General features: G+C 33.7%; 1 protein-coding gene across 2 annotated transcripts in view; it reads left to right on the plus strand.

Annotated features, from left to right (window-relative positions):
- Positions 1-27256, plus strand: part of LOC136328284 (solute carrier organic anion transporter family member 1B3-like) — a 46741-nt gene extending 19485 nt beyond the window's left edge. For both annotated transcript variants that reach the window (XM_066264586.1, XM_066264587.1), the window contains 11 exons: positions 672-793; positions 2265-2411; positions 2608-2706; positions 5480-5722; positions 9158-9322; positions 10694-10889; positions 14031-14196; positions 16428-16612; positions 20980-21044; positions 24340-24457; positions 26868-27256. In XM_066264586.1, coding sequence (XP_066120683.1) covers positions 672-793; positions 2265-2411; positions 2608-2706; positions 5480-5722; positions 9158-9322; positions 10694-10889; positions 14031-14196; positions 16428-16612; positions 20980-21044; positions 24340-24457; positions 26868-27078 — 1717 coding nt within the window. In that variant the 3' untranslated portion in view covers positions 27079-27256. The remainder of the gene's footprint in view (positions 1-671; positions 794-2264; positions 2412-2607; positions 2707-5479; positions 5723-9157; positions 9323-10693; positions 10890-14030; positions 14197-16427; positions 16613-20979; positions 21045-24339; positions 24458-26867) is intronic.

Here is a 27256-nt window from a genome sequence, read left to right on the forward strand (position 1 = left end):
TTATTAATTTCAATAATTATTCAATTATATATAGCTACAGACATCTATATAATCAGCATATGGATCCACAATTGTACATGTAATGAGAAATAACCCTTGAAACACAGAAGTAGATTTTAATATTCAGCATCTAAAGAAATGCTAACATTACAAATTGCTGGAATTAGTGTGTATTACTGAATGATTTATAAAACACTGCTCTAAAGTTTATTAAATGTTTATCAGATAGTTTATCAGAAAGTTTATCAGATAGTTTAGATAGTCACTGTCTTTGAAGGTGAATCAAAGGGATGGAAGATACAGTTAGCATGTTTTTTTAAAGCATAAAACAAGGTACTTCATATCTTGACCAGAATATAAGCACTCTTAGGATGCTAGTAACATGACAACCCTTGCCTAAGGAGTAGAGAATGATATTTTTTAGTGAGCACTCCTATTTCAGGACAAATATAAGGGGACAGAAAATGGTTTGACTTTGGGCGATGGGTATACAACATAATCAACAGTTCAAATGCTATAGAAATATTTACCTGAAACCTATGTATTCTTGTTTATCAATGTCACCCTGTGAAGTTAATTTTCTAAATAAAATTAAAAAATTTTTTTCCTGTATTTCTGGGAACAGTAAAAATATTCAGTAGCATAACTTGACTCTAGTGATTTTGTTACAGTTACAAGTATTCTAAAGAAACCTATATTAAATCATCAGAGAATTTAACATCAAGCTTATCAACCTGTTTAATCAATCAAAATGTGTTACTCAATGAAACATCACCTGAGAGAGAAGGAAAAGGTAAGAATTGAATTGACATTAGTGAATATTAATGTCATTAATAAGTAGTCTAAAATTTATCCACTTAATTGTATCTGTAGAAACAATTAAAATTGATTTTAAAAAAATTAAAAATTTGCATTTTACAATAGTGTTAATATATATAAAGAATTTTTAGAAATAATAAAAATAGTGATATTTCGGTAGGAAATTGGCAAAAATATGTGCATTTAAAATAAAAAGGGAAGTGGTATAAATATGTAAAAATGACAAATTATAATTAATAATAACTATTATTCAATTAAAGATTTTTTACCTATTATATTACAAATCATACTGTGTAATTATAAGTTATAACACCAATTAAAGACAATTGAAGAATTTTCTGCTTATTATAAAAAGATTAAAAATAAAAATAAATGAGGTAAAAGAAAAGACATATATTATTGAGATTGTATAAATTTCTAATTATTTTAGGTAAATTTTTAAGATAATAAAGAACAAATATATGAATATCTGTTTAAATCAACAATTTTAACTTTTACTATTTTTCTTAAGAAAATAATCAAGATGCTCAAGGATTTATTTTTAATTATAGCTATGGCATCTTTACTTAACAGAATAAAAAGTTAGAAATAGTTTGCGAGTGAACAGTAAGAGATTGATTAAATTATAAAAATTTTATTCCGTGCATGACTACTCTGCTTTTAAGGTATGCTAAGTGAAAGAAGTCAGGCAAAGAAATAAAAATATCATAAAATTTCTCTTATATATGAAATCTAAGGAACAAAATAAACAAAACAAACAGATGGATAGATAGAGAACAGACATGGTTGCCAGAAGGGAAGAGGATTAGGGGGCTGGATAAAAAAGGTGAAGGGATTGAGAAGTACAGGTTGGTACAGAATAGTCACAAGAATATAAAGATCAGCATACAAACTATAGTAAATAATATTGAATAATTATGTATTGCATCAGGTGGGTACTGGAGATATCAAGGGGATCGCTTTATAAAGTATATGATTGTCTAACTGCTATGCTGTACACCTGAAACTAATATAAAATAATATTGAATGTAAACTGTAACAAAAAAATAAAACAGAACAAATACTGATATACAAGAAATCTTAATAACATGTGGAAATTATCATAATATGGTATTAAGTACTACAAAAGTAGATTATAATAAGAACTGGCTATTTAAATGTATAATGAACACAAAGAATATTATCCATACTTTTATGTGCACTAAAGATGTGGAAAATATATGCAAACACTAGAAATGGTTCTGTGTGGTTAGATTACAGATTATTTTTATTTGTTTTCTTTGTACTTTTCTGTATTTTCAAATTTTGTAAAGTCAATATGAATCACTCTTATAATTAGAGAAGAGCAAAAATAGTTCTTAAATGGAATAATTAAGGGATTAAGGTACTTGAGTTTCTAATAAAAATGCTCAAATTAATAAGATAAAATACTCTTGTCTACATAGGTTGGGAAAAGGAACCTGAGTCGTATATATGGGTATATGTCCTAATGGGAAATTTGCTTCGTGGAATTGGGGAAACCCCTATACAACCTTTGGGGATCTCATACCTGGATGATTTTGCCAAAGAAGGATATTCTTCTGTTTATTTAGGTAATGTAAAGAAAATATTAGATTTTATTATTACTTTCCCTGAGTCTACTACATTTGAAATAATAGTGTTACTTAATTTATTTGTAATTAATAATTTTATTTGGAAAAATCTATTGCATAATGTTACTTTAAAAAATATAGAACAAAAGCCATATATTTTTGGTATCTTGATAAAATTGTTTTATAATATTTTCAGGTAGTCTGTTTTCAATAGCAATGATTGGTCCAATCCTCGGCTTTACACTGGGATCTCTGTTTGCTAAAATGTACGTGGATGTTGGATATGTAGATCTGAGTAAGTACAATCAGAACAGGTAACGTGATAATGTTTTTCAAGTGCAGAACATCATTCATCAAAACAATTGAATTAACTATTTAAATAGTTCTTTGCTGACAATTTGTAAAAGTTACATGTAAGAAATAAATGAATTAATAATCAGAATAAAAATAAAATTCAACTCCTGCCTATAGCAGTCTTTGACACTTGAATATGTAATACAAATTGTTTTTAATAAACTTTTTAAAGATTACTTCATCCAAACTAATTGCAAACTAATTGCAAATTTCTCCAATGTCCCCTGTAATATCACTTCCTTGTATTTACCCTTGGGTTTACCTTCTTTCCATTTTTTATTTGCACAGTTCTTAAAATCTTTTTCACAATGTGCCTCAAGTTCAGAGAAACCTTACTTAACTGACCCAAAGTTAAGTGCCCCTATCAGTCACCAAGAGAGTGCCTTTTTTGTAGCCTTTATATACTGAGCATAAACATTTGTGTCCTTATCTGCCATTTCTTTTAGAATATAGTAGGTTGGTCTCTGACTTAACATACAATAAATAATTAAAGTTTGTGAATAAACAAATCTTGTTTTATTTTTCTTTTAAAAAAAATTTTTTTTTATTGCTTTTAGAGAGAGGAGAGAGAGAGAAGGGGCAAGAGCAGGAAGTATCAACTTATTGCTTCTCATATGTGCCTTAACCAGACAAGAGATTCAATTCCAAAATAGAGTAGACATCACAAAAGGCAAACAAGAAACACAAACTTGAAAGTACTTTGTAATAGAAAGCTAAAGCAAGTACCTGTTGAAATATTTTATATCTTTAATTTTGAACATATAAATTAGTTTAGGTTTGCATTCTGTATATTTCCACTCATTCACCTCCACATTCATCATCTTTTTATCAATAAGGGTACAGAAATAAATTGTTAATGTCTTTAAGAGGATAATTTTATAAACTCTTTTCTATAATCAGAAATCACCACTCATGATATTTTAGGATTTCTGGTGATTCCATTTCTACCACTGACTGTTTAGATGTTATTACATCTTATCTTATTCAATCATGAATATGATGTAAACAATATGATAAAGTACACTTCGGCAAACTCCAATGCCTAGAGGAGTCAAAGAGAAAACATAATTGAGTCAAGAATGTATGTAGTTAAACTGGGAAGAATTGGTAGTGGTGGATTGCCCTCCTCATACACCTAAAAGCACATATGATACTTAGCCTCAACCTATTTTTTTCCTGAAGAAATTTGTATCGAGCATTGACAAGATCTTCTGATTGGTTTTCAAGAAAATCCAGATTTTTATATAGAATTTTCCATTTTTAAGACTGTGTGAACCAAGGAGAACACATTGGTAGGCCATCTTTAATTAGATGATGACTTCTAGGTCCCATATGTAGACTAATGATAGAACAGGAAAAATGTTATCAAAATGACATTTCTGACAGATGAATAAAAATTAGTATGTAGATGGAGACACTGCTTTTATCAATCATTGTCTAAAATCTGTATGAGTTCCTGATTATAAAACAATATGATCACATAAATAAAATTTAAGCCCCAATTTTTGCATACTTGAAAGCCACTGAAATAAATAGAATGGGTAATTTATTTCTATACAATTTAAAATCAATATTTTCTTATGTTACTAAGTTTTCTTACAAATCAAAGTGTAGTGGTAATATTACTGTGCTTCAAACTTCTATGGGGGTTGTGCTTTCCATTACTTAGACTGTTTACTTTATGCTTACCAAAATAGCTCATTTATACTTGTTTAGATAGATACAGAGTTTACATATTACTCATATATGCTTTCAATAAAATATTAAAATAAAATGGTTAAATTATCCCTATGTTTTAGAGTACAACTTTCTTGGTCACTTTTTTTTTTTCCTGAAGTTGGAAATGGGGAGGCATGCGCCTGACCGGGATCCACCCAGCATGCCCACCAGGGAGCGATGCTCTGCCCATCTGGGGCGTCGCTCTGTTGCAACCAGAGCCATTCTAGCGCCTGAAGTAGAGGCCACAGAGCCATCCTCAGCGCCCAGGCCAACTTTGCTCCAATGGAGCCTTGGCTGCAGGAGGGGAAGAGAGAGACAGAGAAGAAGGAGAGGGGGAGGGGTGGAGAAACAGATGGGCACTTCTCCTGTGTGCCCTGGCCAGGAATCAAACCCGGGACTCCTGCACGTCAGGCCAACACTCTACCACTGAGTCAACCGGCCAGGGCCTCTCTTGGTCACTTTAATTGTGTGTATATCTTCACCAGCATCATCTTTTGTGCTGTCAAAAAGTTGGAAATGCAAGTTTCTGAGGGGGAGAAAAAGCTCCATAATTGGCTCTGAGAATTTCTTGCAATCTTCTGTAAATTTCATTGTTGGTGCTTTCTTAACCTTCCCAGATGGAGCCAATCATTTTCAGACAGTAACAAGCATTTATATATATGTCTTTCATAATTGATACTTCAATGGCTGCAGGCTTAAATGTTCAATGATGGCAATTGCATTGTCATATCTCTAGAAAAGCCACTAAGTTAACACCTGCTTAGGCAGTGACATGACTGATTCCTGGACAATAGCAGTTATATGATGTCATTAAAGTTTAGGCTTAGACTGATTTAATAGATGACAAAGTATGAAAAATGAAATAGTATCTCAGACCTGATAAAATATAGTTTACTTGTTTATCTATGGAGGAGTGCAATCATTGTCTTTATTGTCCAGAATTTATTGCACTTTAAAGTAATTTTTTACTTTCTTTTTCTAATTCTTTATTATAGGCAATATCAGACTAACTCCAGAAGACTCCCGTTGGGTTGGTGCTTGGTGGGCTAGTTTCCTTGTTGCTGGACTATTATCCATTATTTCTTCCATACCATTTTTCTTTCTGCCCAAAAATCTGGAGAAGCCACCAAAAGAAAGGAAAGTTTCAGTATCTTCGCATATACTCAAAACAAATGAGGAAAAGAGTCAAGTGGATATGCCAACCAACCATGGACAAAATGTGTCTGAAAATATAACTGGTAAATATCTCACATTTATTATTATTTGCGATTGTTAATCCCAGTGAAATGGAGAAGTGAGTTTTCAGTAATAATAAGTCATACTTAAATCATCTAGAGTTTGGTTTGTTCTGCACCAAATTTACTGAATTATTTTTCTAAGATTCCTACTAAGGTTAGTAAATGTTTTCTGAACACATATGAACTCTCTGAAGAGAAGAGGATTAGGTTTGTGGTCTTTAGCAGGGATAAGGCAATCAAAGACTAAAAATATTTATTACTTATAAATCAAAGAATATATATTCATTTCAAAATAATATGCTGTAGGCCCTGGCCAGTTGGCTCAGTGGTAGAGTGTCGGCCTGGCGTGCAGAAGTCCTGGGTTCGATTCCCGGCCAGGGCACACAGGAGAAGCGCCCATCTGCTTCTCCACTCCTTCCCCTCTCCTTCCTCTCTGTCTCTCTCTTCCCCTTCCGCAGCAAGGCTCCATTGGAGCAAAGATGGCCCAGGCACTGGGGATGGCTCCTTGGCCTCTGCCCCAGGCACTAGAGTGGCTCTGGTTGCAACAGAGCAACGCCCCAGAGGGGCAGAGCGTCGCCCCCTGGTGGGCGTGCCGGGTGGATCCCGGTCGGGCACATGCAGGAGTCTGTCTGACTGTCTCTCCCCGTTTCTAGCTTCAGAAAAATACAATAATAATAATAATAATAATAATATGCTGTAAACTAAGAGGGTTAAAAGCATTGTTATATTTAATTCATTCATTTGTTCATTCACTCATTTACAAATAGTACCAAGCACTGTACTGGTGATAGAATATTGCCACCATTTTCCAAGAAGTTAAAGTCTGGTTGGTTGCACTGAGAAGCATATAGACAATTGCAATACAGTCTTTAAGCATTATGGCGAAGTTAAATATAAGAAATTATGAGCGCCTATCAATAGGACAACTTAATTATTCTTACGTGGAGAGGTAGAATAAGGAGAAAGAACTCAGAGGTTTCTCTCTAGATAATTAGAGTAAGATTATTTTTCTTGGTAATCATATAGAAAAATGTTTGATTATCTATATATGAACAAAGGAATAGAGGCAACAGTAGTAGTTAAGATTATAGAAGTCAGTCACGTGAATAACGACTCTTCGTCATTTGATAGTGCCTTCCCTTTCAAATATAAGTCCTGAGGGCTAATGGAGGACAACTAAGGAGCAATCATCTGAGGAGTGATCCATCAATCAATAGTCAGAGCAAGGAAACTGAAACAAGGAGGTGTTGGTGCAGTTTTCACACTGCACAGAAATGGTGGAATATAAAAATCAAAGAAAGCAATGCCTTAACCTTTGGCAATCTGTTCAAGTTGAAGTTAAAGTGAATTAAATATTCTCAGGTGCAGCCCAAGTTCTCTCTCTTATCAGTTCTTATACTCACTTTATTATTACTCCTCCCCAACACTCTAATCCAAAAACAGTGGTGTGATGGAGCCAGCCTGTATTGTTTTGTGAGAGGAGTCTGTTAATTTTTCAGCTACATTGGAAGCTTGAAACTGGTCATTGTGAGAGGATTTACCACCGTTTATTACCCTGAAAATTGAGAAATACTACAAATCAGGCCTTGTTTCCCCAACAGTCAGCTGTTAAACATTTATCAGCACACCACTGAGTTAGAAGTTTCTGAAATTTAACATACATACTAAAAATAGCATACAAAGAAAATTTCACTTGTACCAAATCAAATCCATGAAAAGTAGTAGATTGTCTAAAACCATAAGGAATATGGTTGACTATGTGCCCAAAAAGAATGGAGAGGGTAATGAATATGCAAAAAAAATAGAACAATTGTAAACATCATCTATAATATCAACTATGTTTGTAAGATAATGACCAGAATAGTAAGGAGGTCCTTAAGTATGTACTGGTAGGAAGGAGTAGGTGAAATAACTAAGAACACTTAGTCAGAAAAAACAATATTGGATTTGTTCTATATGTTTTTGAATAGAAATAAGACTAATTGATTAGATAGAAATAAAGAAATACTTCAGCCCATTATAAAAACCTTAAAAAATATATGAACAGTAAGAACTGGCCAAAAATGGAGCAACTTTTTTTTCTGAGGTCATTAGCTTAATGTCACTTAACTTGCTTATTGATACAGTTATTGAGGATATAATAATGGATCATGACTGTATGGAGGTTCAGACTAGACAACATTCAAGTTCCCACCCACCTCAAAAAAAATCAATGATTTGGTGAACCCATCTTTTCCATTTATTTTGATCCAATATCACAACTCATTTAGAATGCCTCACAAGTCAGTGGTCCTTCTGATAATGAAGTCCCATGGAGAAAAATTCAACATTTTGACCTAATAATTTTAAATATGATTTACTCCTACTAAAAATTTCCTTATCTTTTCTTCTTTCCTCATCTATTCCCTTTACCCTAACTCTCTTTTCTCCTTATTATAAGCAGATGAGACTATTTTTTAGTTGCCACTGGAAAGAAGGCTTGGTTCTGACCATATCTCATGAAAAGCTTCTGTTATCTACAGAACTAGATCTTTCAAAGTTTGTGTCATCCATCTCTCAGTAACCATATCTGGTTCTGTTGTTTTAGACTCTGCTTCTTCCTCCTGTTTTTCCAAGTAGCTCCTTCCACTTTTAACTCTCAATATAGTTGGTTGACCTGTTAACTGTACACCCAGATCACACAATTCTTGCCATGGACAGAAGTTATAAATTTGTTATACATCATTAGTAGGCACAGGTGGTTGTATTGTTATGGTCATAACGTCATGTGCCATTATTCTGTGCCTTTCCTTGCACCTTAAGAAAGTTGACATATAACACTGCCAGGTTTACTGAGGTAGTATTTTATGGCAGAAAAGTTGTACACCAAGAAACAGAAAACCTGTGTCCTGCTACTAAATTGATCTTTAGGATTTTTGACCTTTAGTCTTCTTATTTCTGTGAGCTTTGGATTATACTATCTTTTAGGGAATTTTCTACTTAATAATTATATTATTGATATAGTAACTATATTGTTAAGTACTAGTAAATAAGAGGCATTGCATGTCTTATTCGCTTTTGTTTCTTGAGCAGCTACCATATTGCATCATTTCCAGTTGAAAACCAAATATTTGCTGAATGAGTGAATAAATAAATTAATCATGTATGTAGTTGTATGGTACAGTGGTAAAAATAACAAAACACAAGGTGAACAAAGTAAGTTGCCAACAGCATGTATATATGATCCCATGTAGGTAAAATTAGCTAAATAAATATTAATGTGCATTTGGAAAAAACTGAAGGAATATATAAAAATCTGTTAATGGAATTGCAGGTATTCTGAGTTCTTGTGTTATGTATTTATATAGTGTTAAAAAGTATATAACTTATATTAATAAGATTAAGATATTAATATACATTTAAGCTACATTATTTTCTTTATATTTGTTTTTATAGATTTTTTCCAGTCCTTAAAAAGCATCCTTGTGAATCCCTTATATGTTATATTTTTGTTTATATCACTGGCACACTCCAGTGCCTTTATTGGTGCTCTTACTTATGTCTTCAAATACATAGAACAACAGTATGATAAGACAGCGTCTCAGTCTAACATGGTGATTGGTAAGACACATTGCTTATATTTCCTTGATAAACAATATACTACCAAGTGATTGATTTCTAAGTGACATTTTGTTATGATAGTGATTTCATATTTTAGTGTATGTAATTTCAATTGTTTTTGAAAATATTACCAGTTTTTCAAACTTGTGATATTATCATCACTCTGTATTTAAATTAGCATCTCACAGTATTTTTGAATAGATAAACTCCTGAGGAAACTGCATGTAAGTAGAACATTTGGACATGGTATCAGAACACTTAGACATGGTATCTGCATAATTAGATCTTATGGTGCTGAGATACAGAGACAAATCCTTCTGTAATGTAATCATTCTTTTTCCATTATTTATGGACTTTTAATCAAGACCCAACTACTTACAAAAAATAGAACATTGTTTTCCAAAGCAAAACAATTTAAAAATGTCATTGATTTCTACATAATTTAAAACAAATATATTGTGGAGAAGTTTTCTTTGTTACAATACCTATTTCCCATGTGGCACGGTGAGACTTGCTTATGAAGGCATGGTTTTCTTACATCATTCTTCCCCTACTCCCAGTATAATAGAAAAATCTAGAGAGCAGTACATTATCCAGTATAGTACCTAGCAAACTGTAGAAACTTAATATACATTTGATAAATTAAATTGAATTTATCAAATGGTGGATGAGCAGGTCAAAAATAAACAAGAAAATAATAATTTATATATAATGCTCATATTGAACTTAAGATAAAAGTTTGAGGTGCAAGCATTAAATTTGACTCCCAATAATGTTTCCAGCCTGAATACTTTTGTTAGAGCGGTCTTCCTATTTAATTATTCTTGCAGAAAATGAAATGGAAAAGTTATAAGAGGGATCAATCATTTCTAATAATGTATTTAGGCCTGTTTATCATCTCATAATATATGAATGTTTGAATGAATAAAGAAGAGATATTAATTCAAGTATTCAATTCTAAAGTACTAGATAACTTTGAAGTCAGTTTTTAAGAATTAAAACTTCATTTTGAAGAGATGTAAGGATTTTAGATGGCAGGACAAAAGTTTCATAGGCAGGAAGATGATATTTTGGTGGGGTTTTTTTCCAGAGGAAAAAGCATCCTATAGAAACCATCTGTTCAAACATACACATATTCTCAGTCATTGGATTTTGCTATTGGGGAAACCAAACCCCTCAGCATTGGTGGAAAGAAATCAATTTTTTCACTCCCATATGATATACTGGTCCCCTGCCTCCATCCAGGTCTGCCAGCCTCATGAGTAATAAAAGTATAATGAATTTGGTGGCTATACACTATGTTTCATATGTAAACACATTTCAAAATACCCATATTTATATAATTATATGTTTCTTTTATTTTATTTCTAGGCATCATAACCATACCAACTGTTGCAACTGGAATGTTTACAGGAGGATATATCATTAAAAAATTCAAATTTACCTTGCTTGGAATTGCCAAATATTTACTTTTTATCAATACTTTGGCCTTCATCCTAGGCCTATTAAATTTTGCACTAATCTGTGAAAGCAAATCGGTTGCCGGCCTAACTTTGACCTATGATGGGTTTGTATATATCAATATATCAGTTCCACAATGTATAAATTACATAATGTAAAAGACTACAAGGAAAACAGGGTAGATGTCAATTTTAACTAACGTCTCTTTTCATTGAGAGTAATATCAAACTTACAAATTCTTAAAATGTCCATTTGTTAAGATTTTATAAAACACTCCTTTTATTCCTTCCTTTAAAAAGGCCGCATAGTTTATAATAATAGTTATCATTTATAGGATGCTTACAGGGAGTGATGTGTACTTTTATTCCATTTTATAGATAGGGAAAGTAAGGTTTAGAGAGAGACACAGATTACATAACTGGCAATGTTAAGATTTCGTCTCAAATTTAGGGTTTTGACTCCAAGATACCTAGTCTTAACCATTATAATCTTGGATGGATCATGAGATTAATACAAATAACATTTTCTAAAAGTGACTAAACTATCTATTTTAAAATTTGATATTTAAAAACTTTTTTTATAAGAAAGCATTTTCAACCCTGGCCAGTGGTTCAGTGGACAGAGCAGCAGCTGGCGTACGGACATCCTGGGTTCGATTCTCAGTCAGGGCACACAGGAAAAGCGACCATCTGCTTTTTCTCACACCTCCCTCTCCCCCTTCTTTCTCTCTTCCCCTCCTGCAACCAGTGGCTCTATTGGTTTGAGCTTTGGCCCCAGATACTAAGGATAACACTGTTAAATGACATCAGTCTCAGGAGTTAAAAATAGCTTAGTACTCAGCATTGGTCCGAGGTGGGGTTGCCAGGTGGATCCCTGTCGGGGCACATGCAGGAGTCTGCCTCACTATCTCTCCTCCTCTCACCTAAAAAAAAAAAAAAAAAAAAAAAATAGAAAACATTTTCTTACATTGTACTACTGAGTTCTCCTTTTCTGTAAACTAATACTGGTTCTTCAGGTATTGTCTTCATTAACAAAATTGATAAATATCTTATATATAATTGCATATCAGGCCCTAGAAAACCTTTCATTTTTATCATTATCAAGTGTGGTGAAGTATTTCTAGTACTACTACGGTCTCTACCCCAAATCAAGGGCAAGATTCCTGCGCAGATTTCTTATCATCTTCTGAATACAGCCAACAACTTAAGCTTAGAAAGGTTCATATTCAAGCTTCTGAAGATTCACATTCCAGCAACAAGCAAAGATTCTTGAATCACTGTTCAGTAACCATGCTCCTTAGAGCTGCTTATTGTTGGCTCTGAGCTTTGACACTCTGGATCCTATGAAATATTAATTTTAATTTGTCAAAAATTACCAAATTTCCTTACCTAAGTAAGCATCATCCTATTCTTGGAGGCTTGCCAACCTAATTTTGCATTATCTCCTCACTGTCTCTTAATCTTGACTGTTGTTTATTATTTCTACAGCATTACCCACTCTGGTAAATCAAAACACAGAGTACCTAGAACATTGAACCTTTAGAAGTAAAAGAACTTTAGCGATCATGCAGCCCAAGCCTCTTCTGTTATCATTATATTTTTTTATTAGTTGAGAGTCCGAGAAACTCAACTTCTCTGAAGTCCTGCAGTGCCTCCAGACCAGCACTGCATCACGTCAGTGGTTCAAGGGCTCCCTGATTGTCAGGCAGGCTCAATTTAGGCTTTGGCCAGTTCCCTGAAAAAAACGATAGTAACTCTAGCTTGATAGTAAACTATTCGAAAAAAGGCAACTACAGTCCTATGGGACTTTTATCAATCAGTAAAATTTTACTAAGTGCCTTCTTAAAGGCCAAGAATATTTATTAGATACATCAATGCCCTCATAGAATTCATAGGCTAATGATAGCAAACAACAGAATCAAGGTATTCAGCATTTATGAAATGCTAGTCACTGGGGTAAGTTTTTAAAGGATGAATTAGAGCAGAGGTTCTCAGAATGTGGTCTGAAGGTCTCTAAGGGCCCCTGAGAGCTTATCAGAGTGTCAACAAATTTTAAAGTATGTTAAAAAAATACCAAGACAATATTTGTCTTTTTAATTATCCTTTTCTCTTGAATGTATAGTGACATTTTCTAAGTCTATAAGACATGCAATTGTAACACCAGTCTGATAGCTAATGATATGTGTGTTTGTGTATTCTCGTATATTAAAAGTTTTCTTAGCATTAATTTGTAATAGGGATTACGTCTGTTGATGTTGAGCAAAACACTTTGAGAACTCCCAAACTTTTGATTGTGAAGAGCCAGTAGGTAAAAAATGACTGAAACTTACCAGATTAATTTTTTTCTAGAAAAATTCTTATGAGGTTGATAGTATTACATATGACTTACAAGTGGAAAACTGATTTTTGAAAGAATAGTTACATTGCTACGATATGGCAGAACTAATGTGAACACAGAAATTTTTGATGCAACCTCTGGACTGGGTCATTAATCATTAACATTCCCAGTCATATGTCCCCAAACAGAATTAGGTATCAAATGATGTTTAGCAAAATTATTGATAGTAGAATTTTGAATTGTGGAATCTACATTTTTCTTTTTTATGTAAATTACTTTCCTATTCACAGATAATTTATTAATCCTCAATTATCCAAAATGTTACCAAAAATAAAAAAATAATTAAAAAATCTGTAAGCAAAAAATTATATAAAAGTTCTATTTTATAATTTTAGCAATGTTTTAAGATTGTATTTTATGAATATAACCATGTTTTACAATGTCATTATAAAGTATGTCATCGTTTCATTTAAAAATTAAAGTTTTTCTAGTCTTTCTTAACAAATTATTTTATTTTTAAAAAATTGATTCTGAGATCCTGCTTTAGTCATGTCAAGTTCTTATATAATGAAAATATAGATTGTTAAATTCAAATTAATTAAAGAACATTCACAAATTCATAGGATGTTACAGTAAACTGGGAGAAATATTAGTCTAATGCCATTACCTTGCTGAAGAGAAACTGAATAACAAAAAACTACTCATCAAATTTCTCTATTGAATTAATGACAACCCTTTCTCTTATTTTTCCTTTTTCTACCTCTTCTCTCCCTTCTCTCCCCTCTCTTCCCATCATGTCTCCTCCCCTTCCCTTCCTTTTTCTTTTTTCACTTCCCCTCTTCCCCTCTTCTTCCTCCTTTTTTCTCTTCTTTCTCTCTCTTTCGGATATATGTCTATCATATATTTCCAGAAATAATCCAGTGGCATCTCACATAAATGTACCACTTTCTTATTGCAACTCAGACTGCAACTGTGATGAAAGTCAATGGGAACCACTCTGTGGGGACAATGGAATTACTTATATATCACCGTGTCTAGCAGGATGTAAATCTTCAAGTGGCAATAAAAAGCCTATAGTAAGTATTAGTTTTATTCTCTTTTCTCCTTAATCAAAATCATAGGATTGATTTAACTATTACTTATCAAAAATTTTTGTAGCTAAGTTCTCCAGTAAAATGATAAAATATAAAAAGACTTCCAGTATTATCAGTCATTGTGATAGCTTCAATGTTGTATAAACAAAGTCTTAGATAAAATGCTGCTGGATTTTATAAAACTTGTACAAAAAAATGAAATATAACAAAATTTGACTTGGGACACAAAGAGGTTTTTCTGTTGCTTGAATTCTCATTTGAGATTACTCATACTTTTTCCCCTTGAGGGTATTTCAATACTTTTGGTATTTAAATGTATTTAGGATTTCTACAAAAATCCTAATTTGATAAAAGGATATGATTTCCATTGTGGAGGTATTTTATCCTTCAGAAGTTAAGGGAAAGTCTTGTGCCAACTCCCTGTGAACACTACCTGCTTTTCCAGGAAAACTATATGTAATTTTGCATACAGATTGTGACGAGTTTATCTCTAGCCTCACCATACTTTTGTTTCTCAAAGAAATTAATTAAGAGTTTATCCTCACTTGACTGTCCAATTCTTGTCTTTCAATTTTGATTTCCCCAAAGTTAGCACTTCTACCCAGGATAACTTGGTATTCTGCTAAGCTATTGCTAGAATTTCCCATAGACATTTATTTCCTTCTTCACTCAAAATTTATCCTTCCATGGAAACTATGGGTTCTCCCCAATCCCCTGGGTATTTTCCAAGAGGTGAGAATAAGGTATAGTGTTCTCTGTTATACCTCCAATCCACTGAACTTCTCAGAGCTCTTGGAGAGCCATTTCTTGGGCCCTTTTTTCTATAACCAACATTGGCTATATAGTCAGCTTGGTAATTAATTTCTACCACATCCTTCTGCTTTTTATTTTCAAACTGTTTTCATAGTTTTCTTGCTCATAGTTCAGTTAATCATATTATTGCAGGGCGCCGAAAACTTTAAAAAATAATGCACCTACATTCTTTCAAACTGGGCCATAAATTTACACTAAAATGGCCGAAGGACTATACTTAAAACCCACATCCCACTGAGAGTGACCTATTTAATCCATGGTCTTTTTTTGCCTGTTAGTGGTGCTTAGGAGAGACATGATGTTAGAATTCTAAAGAGATCTCTAGTTAGTATAGTGGAAGTACCTTCTTAATATTGGCAATGACTGTACTATTTGAAGATCACTGGGGAATTCTTTTACCAAATCCTTAAAAATAAATTATGCTTAACCATTCAAAATAATAATCTTTACATATATGTTTGGTTTAATTGGCCAATAAGGTTGCTACATAAAGGGCTTTTTTTTACATTATTTCTTTTTAAAAAAGAAAACTTGGTTATCAGATAGTTATGGATTCAAATTCTTCCTCAATTTTTCCTTCAGTAATTAACCTTAACATTAATAGATTTAAGCTACGTTTAAATCTGAGTTTAGCTAGACTAAGAAAGAATTTTTAAAGCTGCCTCTCTATATAAAGTGCCTGTCAAATTAAATCTCTAAAATCATTTGTTCTTAAGTTTTTTCCTTCTGTGCTCTATTAGGGTATGCTGTTGGGCTTACTCTGTCTAGTCATAACATCATCTATTCTATAATATGTCATTATGCTCTTGAATGTGTGTTTGCTAGCCAAGGAAAAATTTCAGCCACCCTAACTGCCCCTTTTCCCCCTGGACTCTGCTCCATTCCAGTGTATAGCTCTAGTTCCAAGTTTTGGCCTCTCCCCAGATATTATAGTTTGTGGATTCCCTGGTTAATCCTTCCTCAAGGAATGTCCCTGATGCTCAGTAGGGATTATTAAAAAGAGTAATTGGGTGTGTTATGGGTAGTAAAAATGAGTGGGAGAGAAATAGTGAGAGAATTTGTATTAATGATAAAATTACATACAGAGTTTCAGACATTAATTTCTTCTATTCTTCCTTAATTTTTAAATCAAGAATGAATTAAGTGTTAATGATGCAGCATAACATTCTTTTTCTAGAAGTGAATCCAGGAAACTATTTTGCCTTTCAACTGTAAGGCAACTGAGTTTTTAGAATATTTTTTTTAAAACCTGTAAATAAATAAATAAATAAATAAATAAACAAAACCTGTAAATATTTTAGTTTGAATGAATGAGACTTCTTTAAATATAATGGACTGTATTTACAGAGCAGTAATATAGTGCACATATATACTGTAATATTTCAAAAACTATTTTTTAGGTGTTTTATAACTGTAGTTGTGTGGAAGCAACTGGTTTTCAGAACAAAAATAACTCGGTGAATTTGGGTATATGCCCAAGAGATGATCAATGTGCAAAAAAATATTATATTTATATAGCAGTGCAAATGATGAATTCTTTTACCTCTGGATTGGGAACTGCTTCAACTGTCATTATGGTTTTTAAGTGAGTATGACTTTTTAAAAGCATTCTTATGTATATTAGACTATAAAGACATCTAATAACATTATTATTGTTAAATAATATATTTGGAACCCAAATTCATTATTTGTTACATTTTAATGTTCTAAGAATACATTTTTATGGATTATTGTAATACTTCAACATCATAATTAATAATAATTTATCTCTGATTCTTACATGATAAAATATAGATACTAAACTTGTTTCTCTTACTAAGAATATTAAAATACAGACTTATTGATAATTGCCTCAATCCTTAAAGAATCCCTATGTGATTCTAAAAGAATTTTTAATTTTGAAATACCTTACATTTTGGTGAGCCTATCAGAATTAATTACTTATCAATTTTGTTATAAGAAAACATTGGGAACCAGACTGTATAATATAAGGTCTATAATATTCTAAGCTTGGAATCCACAATTAGAATGGTTTTAAGCCAAGTCTCTCAAATACCTTCACAGACCAGAGAAAAATTTGTAAACAGAATTTATTCTTTTCTTCACTCATTAAACAAATATTTAGACTGTGTTTGATGAAGAATGTCCCATGATGAATAAAACAGATAAAATACCTATTCCCATACACTTTGGAATATGACAAGGAAGACTGATATAAAACAAATAAGCTTAAAATAAACATGTAATTACAAATTGTCATTTATATTAATAAAGAAAAAAAGTTCTGTTAAAGGGAAACCTAATTTAAGATTGAGGTGAGGAGCTATGAGGAAGAAGACACAGAGAGTACTTCTCAAAAACAGTAACATGCAATCTAAAGGTCTAGAGAATAACTTAAAGTTAGCCAAATGAAGAACTTTTCAGGTCTAAGTATCAGTGCCTTGAGGCAGAAAAAAGGTGGTATGTTTGAGGAATGAAAAGAAGTCGGCTGTTTGGAACATACTGAGTGAAAGAGAAATTGCACAAGATAAAACTGGGAGCATTAGGAAGGGATAGAGAAGACAAGCTCTTTGGTGAAATTAATTATTCAAGTACCTAAAACTAAGAACATAAAGACTTGAATATAGGTCACAGGATTAGAAAAATTTAAATCAGAGTTAGAATATAGACAGCAGGTAAGCAATACTAATTCAAATATTGCTCATTGGAAGTCATTTGATGAAAGACCCAAATGAAGAATGAAAGTACGAGTCCTGCTGATATGGGGAGAGGGCAGAGAAACCCAGCAAGATAGTGGCAAAGGTAAAGGCCCTGAGGTGAAGCATACCTGATATGTACAAGATCAGGAGCATGTGAGGAAGAGAGAGTTAAGAAGGAGTAAATTTAAAAGTTAAACGGTAGTTATGAAGAAAAGGATGCTCAGAATTGAGAACTAGGGAAGTGTGTACTGATTGGCATGACCATGAGATGGGGAAAATAAGAAAAATAGTGTGAAGAGATCAAGGAACTAGGAAGCCAGATTATTGGAAATATGGTCTATATGGTTATTGAAATAAGTACAAAAAGGTGGCAAAAAAAGTTTTGGGGAAAAATGATAGAGAGCTTGGTACTAATTATCAAGGAATGATGGGGGTGATAATGCGCAACTCTGCAGATACTACAACAGGAGGTGAGGGAATAATATATTAAGATGGTACACCTTGTGAGGGAGTCAGAGGTCTTTCAGAGAAGGTGCTCATGTCTGGAAGTAGTTTTAAAAAATGCAAGGACACTTGCAAGTTCAGGACTTCGGGCCCAGTGATATGCAGGAAGTTGGAGAAAGCTAGAGGGTTGCATGGAAAAAGAGACATCAGGGGTCACCTGAACTTTGTCTGAACAAGAAAGGAAAGGGATTGTTAAAACTGTAGGATATAAGGATTTTACTGGTCACAGATTATGAGTGTCAGGGATACAATGGAAGAGTTTGAGTGATGGAAAAGGAGTAGGAGACTGAGTGTGATTAAAAGATGTACTACATGCTAACTACATGTAATCAGGTAGTCTTGAGAAAGCCACCTAACTTCTAATCTCAATTGAGCACTTAAAATGTGGCAGATTGTAATGTAAGTATAAGAAACACAAAATTTTGAAAACTTAGCACACAAAAATATGGTAAAATACATTATTAACAAGTTTTATATTAGTTACATATTAAAGTGACAATATTTGGGATATGTGGGGTTAAATAAAAATATTAAACTTCAAAAAAAATAAATAAATAAAAGATGTACTACATATGTTAGGGTGAAAGTCCTGGGACCCAGAGATAAGGAAACTAAGGCTAAGAGAGATTGAATGACTTCTCTGAATTAGTTAGTTGATATGAAACATCATTTACCTTTTTATTCTCTAGAACAAAAACTAATGTGGAGGCACTTAACAAATGTTTGTTGAGTAACTAAACAAATAGTCATCAAAACAGTTCAAGAAAGAAAGAAACCTTTGTAACAGTTAACTCAATATTTTAATAAAAAGGAGATTTTTGAGCCTTAGTCACCTTCTCCCCGTTGCTGCTGGATAATCTGTGAATTAGGTCCCATAGGAGTGGTAGAGTCACCTGTTAGTAAACACAGAAAAAAGGGATTATGGAAATAACTTTCTAAATGAAAGAATGAGTTGATTTCTGAAATGGGATACAAATGTGGTTTCTACCTTTATAATAACATTAAAATACATTAGACACTAAAATACAGATATGACTTTGCATCCCCCGCCAGGCTGTATTCTGTAGTTCATGAATCATCATAACTTTCCTGTTAATGGCAATGAGAGAAATACAGAAATAAGATGGTAGAAAGCTCTGCTATGACTTAGACCTAGACTTTAATATGTGCTCATGACCTGTGTCCACTAAATAGACCACACAAAATCGGTTTCTTCTTAAGCATAAAAAGTCTGTTCCAACCATTATCTCATAGGATTTCATAAGGAGCCAATGCAAAAATGTTTGTTGAATTGTCTCAAAATTGTAGCGCATTAAAAAAATAAGGGAGCCTGACCAGGCAGTGGCACAGTGGATAGAGCGTTGGACTGGGGGACACGGAGGATCCAGGTTAGAAACCCCTAGGTAGCCGGCTTGAGCATGGGCTCATCTGGTTTCAGCAAGGCTCACCAGCTTGAGCCCAAGGTCATTGGCTTGAGCAAGGAGTCTGCTGTAGCTTCCTGGTCAAGGCACATATGAGAAAGCAATCAATGAATAACAGGTGCTGTAATGAAGAATTGATGCTTCTCATCTTTCTCCCTTCTTGTCTGTCTGTCCCTATCTGTCCCTCTCTCAGTCTCTCTGTCTCTGTCACACACACACACACACACACACACACACACACACACACACACACACACACACACACGGGTGTTAGAATCCATGGGAGTCCGAAAAGACCAGAGTAACAGGCTTTATAGAAAGGAAGAAAGGAACCCTGCCGGGCTGACTCATAAGGGAAAGTCCCGGGCCAGGCACAGCCTGGGACCGGGTTTTAAGGGTTTTGGGGAGGGGGAGTGAGAAGGGTTGTGGGCATCATTTAATTTAAGCTGTTGGACAAAGAATGGTCTTCTATGGAGGTTTGCCAGGACTTCTCAGCTTGTGACGTCAGACATTCCTTTGCAGTTGGTCATCTGCTGCGAGCCCTGAAACAGACTTACTGGCAGGGTTAAAGAAATGAAACCTGCCTGACCTGTGGTGGTGCAGTGGATAAAGTGACAACCTGGAAACGCTGAGGTTGCCGGTTCAAAACCCTGGGCTTGCCTGGTCAAGGCACATATGGGAGTTGATGCTTCCTGCTCTCCCCCCCTTCTCTATAATATAAATAAAATCTTTAAAAAAAAAAAATGAAACCTAAGAATGGGAAAAATAGTAATTATGACCATTTAGATCAGGGGTCCCCAAACTTTTTACACAGGGGGGCCAGTTCACTGTCCCTCAGACCATTGGAAGGCTGGGCTATAAAAAAAACTATGAACAAACCCCTATACACACTGCACATATCTTATTTTAAAGTAAGAAAACAAAACAGGAACAAATACAATATTTAAAATAAAGAACAAGTAAATTTAAATCAACAAACTGACCAGTATTTCAATGGGAACTATGGGCCTGCTTTTGGCTAATGAGATGGCCAATGTGCTCCTCTCACTGACCACCAATGAAAGAGGTGCCCCTTCCGGAAGTGTGGCAGGGGTGAGATAAATGGCCTCAGGGGGCCGCATGCGGCCCATGGGCTATAGTTTGGGGACCCCTGATTTAGATGTTTTCTTTTTAAAAGAACTGAAAATATAGCTATAAATAAAATCATCTATTTAACTGAGGTTTTCACTCATCCATGAAGAATAATGACACAGAAATGTTTTAATATTGAACTCAGTTTGGCATTTTAAAGATGTTTATGATTTATTTTTGCCTTTATTTTATTTCAGAAATGTTCAACCTGAACTGAAATCACTTGCAGTGGGTTTCCATATATTCATTATACGATCATTAGGTATGATAAATAAACAGTTTATAAAGTCAAGATATAAATTTTTATGTCAAAGCTCAGACACGGAATTTAATTTCAAATATTAAGAAAGTAAAAAAGGTATAAGTAAAAATCATTTTTTGTGGTAAGTGACAAATAATAGGAGACAGAGGAAAACTGTTTGAACTAAAAGAGAAATTGTTAATTCTAGTTCAAGTGTATCTTAAACTAGAACAAGGAATCAAAATATTTGTTTTACACTCTTAACATAAAGATAAGTTGTCTGCAAAGTTTGGTTTTTTTTTACTTTTAGGCAGGAATATTTTTTTCCATTTTTTTCCATTCCATTAGGCAGGAATATTTTTTCCACTCTTTTTTTCCAAAAGAGTGGGGGACCTTTCTTTTACAGTGAAGAAGGCGATGTCACTAACAGCTCAGGGACCTGGGAATCTGGTTTGGCTGAGACTGCAAAACAACTGAACTGAACTTTTGCTGCCCCACTTCTCACTGCCTTGTTCTCTAAGGAGCAGCTAACTTTGATTAGAAGATAAAATGCAGCCCTGGCGGTTGGCTCAGTGGTAGAGCGTCGGCCTGGCATGCAGAAGTACTGGGTTCGATTCCGGCCAGGGCACACAGGAGAAGCGCCCATCTGCTTCTCCACCCCTCCCCCTCTCCTTCCTCTCTGTCTCTCCCTTTCCCTCCCACAGCCGAGGCTCCACTGGAGCAAAGATGACCCGGGCGCTGGGGATGGCTCCTCAGCCTCTGCCCCAGGCGCTAGAGTGGCTCTGGTCGCAACAGAGCGGCGCCCCGGAGTGGCAGAGCGTCGCCCCCTGGTGGGCGTGCGGGCGGATCCAGGTTGGGCGCATGAGGGAGTCTGTCTGTCTCTCCCCATTTCTGGCTTCAGAAAAATACAGAAGAAGAAGAAGATAAAATGCAAGAGAAAATGAGAATTAAAAGAATTGAGCATCTTGGAAGTTTCTTAATGAAAGCTCAGGAAATTGTGGGTTCTATTGATTTGAGAGAGAGAGGGAGAAAGATCAACTCACTGTTGTACTTAGTTGTTCCATTTAGTTGTGAACTCATTGGTTGCTTCTCACATGTGCCCTGACCGGGATAGGACCTGTGACTGACCTCAGTGCACAGGAATGATGCTCTCTCTAATCACTGTATCACCGAGCCAGGGCCGAAAATTGCAGGTTCTGTTGTTAAAGAAAGAGTAGGGCTATAGACACTAGAAGTTAAAGGCCTATATCTAGATACTCAAATGAAGGGATTAGTATAGGTTTAAGAAGTCATTCTTTTCCTTTTGTTTCCACTTACTATTTAGACCACACAGATTTCTGTTGTTAGCTTAACAACTTCTAGCCTAACTCCTTGCATGCCTCTGTAAGACCTATTAACATTATATGCTAATCCCTAGGATGTAGTTGAAGGGCATCATTTATCTAGGAATTGGGGCAGAAGAATGACCAAGGCCTGGAGGCAACTGTTTATGGCAGAAGAAAAAGAAAGTGGATGGGGTCAATCCTTGAGACCCTTGCAGGCAAAAGATAGAGAAGCATAACTCTGTGGCCAAATTACAATGGACAAATTGTCCAAGAAGTGTATTTGGGGAGAAGGCCACAGATCCTCAAAGGTAAAAAGAGAAAATAGAGCAGGCCTGGGAGAGGTGAAGGTGAGGCTCTGTAAGATTCCATTACAATTCTCTTCCCAGGTTTCTCTTCTGGACTCCACTAACCATGCAGCTGCTGTCCACCCCAGCAGTTCCCTGTCTCCAGATCCAATGGAGGGAGATGCCTTAATCCTAGAATCTAGGGCACAAAAGCGAGATGATGAACATAGAATCTGGGGAGTCAGTACTCTTTTGATAGGCTGAAATGAGACTGAGAATAAAGGAAGTTCCTCTGGTGACATAAAAATAGAAAAAAAGAGAATTTTGTCATTCTAGTTTTGAGAATTCTAGTTTGATATACCCAATATATGATACAATGGAACCTATCTGCTTCTATGAGAAAAATACATACTGGATACCAAACTTGCAACTCAAAAGTAATTGTCTTGAATACAATATATGTGTAAATTTTGAAAGGCCTATAGAGTATATTAAACTGAAAGTGGTATTTAGAAAATAGATGATTTGAAAACAGGTAATTTGAATTTTAAAATTCCAGTGATGTTTTAAGACCACGTTTGTTACGTAAAACATTTAATTCATTAAATTTGATCCAAATAAATATGTCTCTAAAATTTTGGTCAAATTACCCATGCTTAGAACTAGGAGCCAGTCTCAGAGTTTATTAAAATAGCTGTCAAAGCAGGAGGGCATATTCCTGAAAAGCTTCAGAATCTGCAAAATCATATACCACAAATAAAAATTAGGTTAGCCACAGGCCACTGGAGACCTAGACATCATTATAATCAGAACATTAATAGAAATAAAATTTAGCACCACAGGCTCTGACTTGGACAGCCCACACTGTTTCAGGAGGTGTTAAAAATACACACAGTTAATCGAGAGGAAAAGCATGATTGTAGGCTCTGGCGCCATCAAAAAGGTAGAAGTGGAGCTCTGAGCCAAGCAAGAACAACCTGCCAGGGGCCTGGCATTCTGTGACATTGGCCTTATGGTTCTTTGGGGAGGCAGCCATAGTGTTGGCACTTACCTTTTGATTATCTTAAAAAAAAAAAAAAACAGTTTAAAAATCTCCTGCCTTTGTAGCAGTTAAGCTGAGAGTGTTTTCATTTCCCTGTGAAGTTGTCTACTCCAACTCTTCCAGCTCTCTTTGCCTTAAAAAAAAAAGAAGAAAGTATATGAACAATATAACATTCATGTTTTACTAACATTCTCTTTTTTTTTTTTTTTTTTACCAATGAGGCTTAAGTTACTTGGCATTATAAGAAGAACACAATATACAGGCAAATAATGTTCCTATATGTGGTGGCAGGATGAAGGTAGAAAAAGATGTCTGTGCTATTTTATGTGATTTGAGCTTTATTTATTTTATTTTTTATAATTGAGGTAACATTGGTTAATAAGATTATATAGGTTTCAAGTGTACATTTTTATGATACATGATCTGTATATTGCATTGTAGGCTAACCACCCAAAATCAAATCATCTTCCATCACTGTGTATTTGAACCCCTTCACCCTTTGAGATATTCTATAATCTTTATTCTTGAGTAGAGTTATGACAAAACAATGGAAGAGTACTACAAAATTTTTAAGTTTTACTTAATCCAAAATGTATCAATGTGGAATATCACCCCATTACATTTGGAAGGTTTTCCTTGGATTGACATTTCATATCATGTTGCAGGAGGAATTCTAGCTCCTGTATATTTTGGGGCTCTGATTGATAGAACATGTATGAAGTGGTCCATCAACAGCTATGGGAAGCAAGGTTATTGTAGGATATATAATTCCAGATTATATGGGTAAGTTGTCATTAGTATGTTTTATTAAGTAATTTTTGGACTATTTTAATTCTTAAAAAATAAAATATCATTGTAAACATAGTAATAACAGTAATTATAACTATCATTTAATGCACTGTATTGTTGTATCAGGCAATCTGATACCTCATTTTAATACTCATAGAAACTTCAGAAAATGAATATTTTTCTCCTTTTTTCCTGAAATATAAAGCAACTAAAGTTTAAAGATAATGAGTAACTTGTTTAAAAATTACACAGCAAATAACAAAAGGATCTGGAATTTCTACATAAATTTTTTTTATTCCAAAAACTATACTAATAATAAACAACAGCAATAGATGTATTCAGTGGCCTCTAGCTTCTCTTGGAAGATACAAAATGACCAGCTGGGTTCTAGTGACTGGTCAGTGGGGAACAAATGGAAAGAATTACTTCTATACTCTTCTGTTAATAAGAAAAAGACTGAGTAACACTCTAGAAATAAAGTAGTGGCAATAATACCTAAACTTTAAATAAAATCAATTGCAGATTAACCTAATATATAACTTTAAAATTTTAAAGTACAAGTATTAGAAGAAATTTTGATAGAAATTCTTCTTAATTATCTAGGAAGCAGGAATGTGTTTCCAAGTGTGATTCAAACCCCTATAATCATCATAGAAAAAAAATGATAAAATATTTTTAAAACTCTTTATCACAAAACTTATTTTAAGCAAAGTTCAAAGACAAAAGATAAACTGGAAAATGAGTTTGTAACTCAAAACACAGACACAAAGCAAATGTCTTAAACATATAAAAAGCTCATAAAAATATAAAATAAATAATACCAAATGCTGACAATGATGTGGAACAACAGGAACTCTCATTGCTGGTGGGAAGGCAAAATGGTACACAGCTAGTTTAAAAACAGTCTGACAGTTTCTTACAAAGCTAAACAGAGGCTTATTGTATAATCGAGTAATTGTACTTCTAAAATTATTTTCCCAAATGAGCTGGAAACTTATGTTCACACAAAAACCTACATATGGATATTTATAGCAACTTTATTCATTCATAATTGCCAAAATATGGAAGCAACCAAGATGTTCAGTAGGTAAATAAACAAACAGTGGTACCTTCATGAGACAGAATATTATTCAACAATAAAAAGAAATGAGCTACCAACCTAAAAAAAGACAAGGCAGGAACTTAAATGCACATTGCTAAGTAAGAAAAGGCAGTCTGAAAAAGCTATATACTTTATAATTCCAACTATATAATCTTTCTTAAAGTTTGTACCATTCCAGCTAGATGGAGATAACTGTCTTTATAACTCTGAGCACTTTGGAGCTCACTCACAGCCCTTACTACTTTTTCTTTGGTCAGTTGTGTTCATTGCCTAAAGTGCTTTGCAAAGTGATTGCATGAATATTGCCTAAAGTGAAATTTTTTAAAGTGTAGTGCATTCACCAACAAATACAAAGTTAAATTGTCACCTTATGATTTTTTGAATTTATTATTTTGAGATAACCAGCTAACTGTTCGTTGGTTTTATCTAGCATAGACAAATAATAGCGACTATTCTTAATCCCAGGAATATAAATATATATTGATATCAATCCTAAATTTAAACACAATGTATTTAAATTTTCTCAATAATAGTCACATGATGAGACATTTACATTACCTTTTCTTGATGGCAATGGAGTTTTTGAAAAGTTATCATTAGTATATTACTACTTGACATAACCCAAGCATGAAGCAAATATGTATATTTGAAGACTTTTAAAATATTTTTTCATCATATTTAGTAAACCATAAGGTCCTACTGATATTTTAATAAATTTAAGTTTAAACAGGTCAAAATTATATAATTAATGTCATTCACCTTCAATTAAACCTAATAATTATTCAAAATATTTTTGGCATAAACCTTGTCAAAAAGGTTGTAACCAAAAGTTGTAACAGAAGCTTGTAACAAAAGTGAAGAATCATTAAAATAAACCATGTCATTTCCTGTAGGCCACACTGAATTTTGGACTGCATTTAGCTTGTAAGCTAAACATTGGCTCCTGGTTCAATCTAAATAGATTCAACTTAATTATCTCACAGTCAGTTCATTTCCTTTATAATCCATTACACAAAAACTAATCTGTCATTGAAAAAGTTAAGCATTCCAAATATATATCTTACATTACAGAAAGAACTTGGGTAGATCATTAACCACCCTTAGTTTCTGTGGCTTAATATTCCTTTTAAAATAATCAGGAATCCCTTATGCTTCAATAACAAAAATCACTAAAAATGCTGCTTTAATATTTCATGTACAATTTAAACATGTTTGTTTGTTTTAAGATCTTCTGCAAAGTGAAGAGAAGTACTGGAAATTGTTTTACATGTTAAAATAAAAATCAACTTTCTCTTTTCACAGAAATTCCTTCTTGGGCTTGATTGAGAGCTTAAAATTCTCAGCAATTCTTTTGTATATTGTATTTATTTATACTATGAAAAAAAAACATCAAGGAAAAGATGCTAAGGCATCAGAAAATGGAAGACAAGTCAATGAAGCAAATGTAGAATTCTTAAATAAAGATGGACATTTTGAAACTTCTGCCAGAGCAAACAATGAAACACAGATGTAAGGGGAGAAAAAAAAAATTCTTTTGTTGCTGTGTTTCCAACCAAAATTGTATTAATTCAATAGAATGTTATTTTGTAGTATTTTCTGGTCCTTTTACTGACTATTCCCACACTCTTTACATATGATGGGACAATGAATTACTTATCAATTGATAATAATAAACAAACTATAAATGAAAA

Source organism: Saccopteryx bilineata, chromosome 1, assembly GCF_036850765.1.
Source record: "Saccopteryx bilineata isolate mSacBil1 chromosome 1, mSacBil1_pri_phased_curated, whole genome shotgun sequence".
Lineage (NCBI taxonomy): Eukaryota > Metazoa > Chordata > Mammalia > Chiroptera > Emballonuridae > Saccopteryx > Saccopteryx bilineata.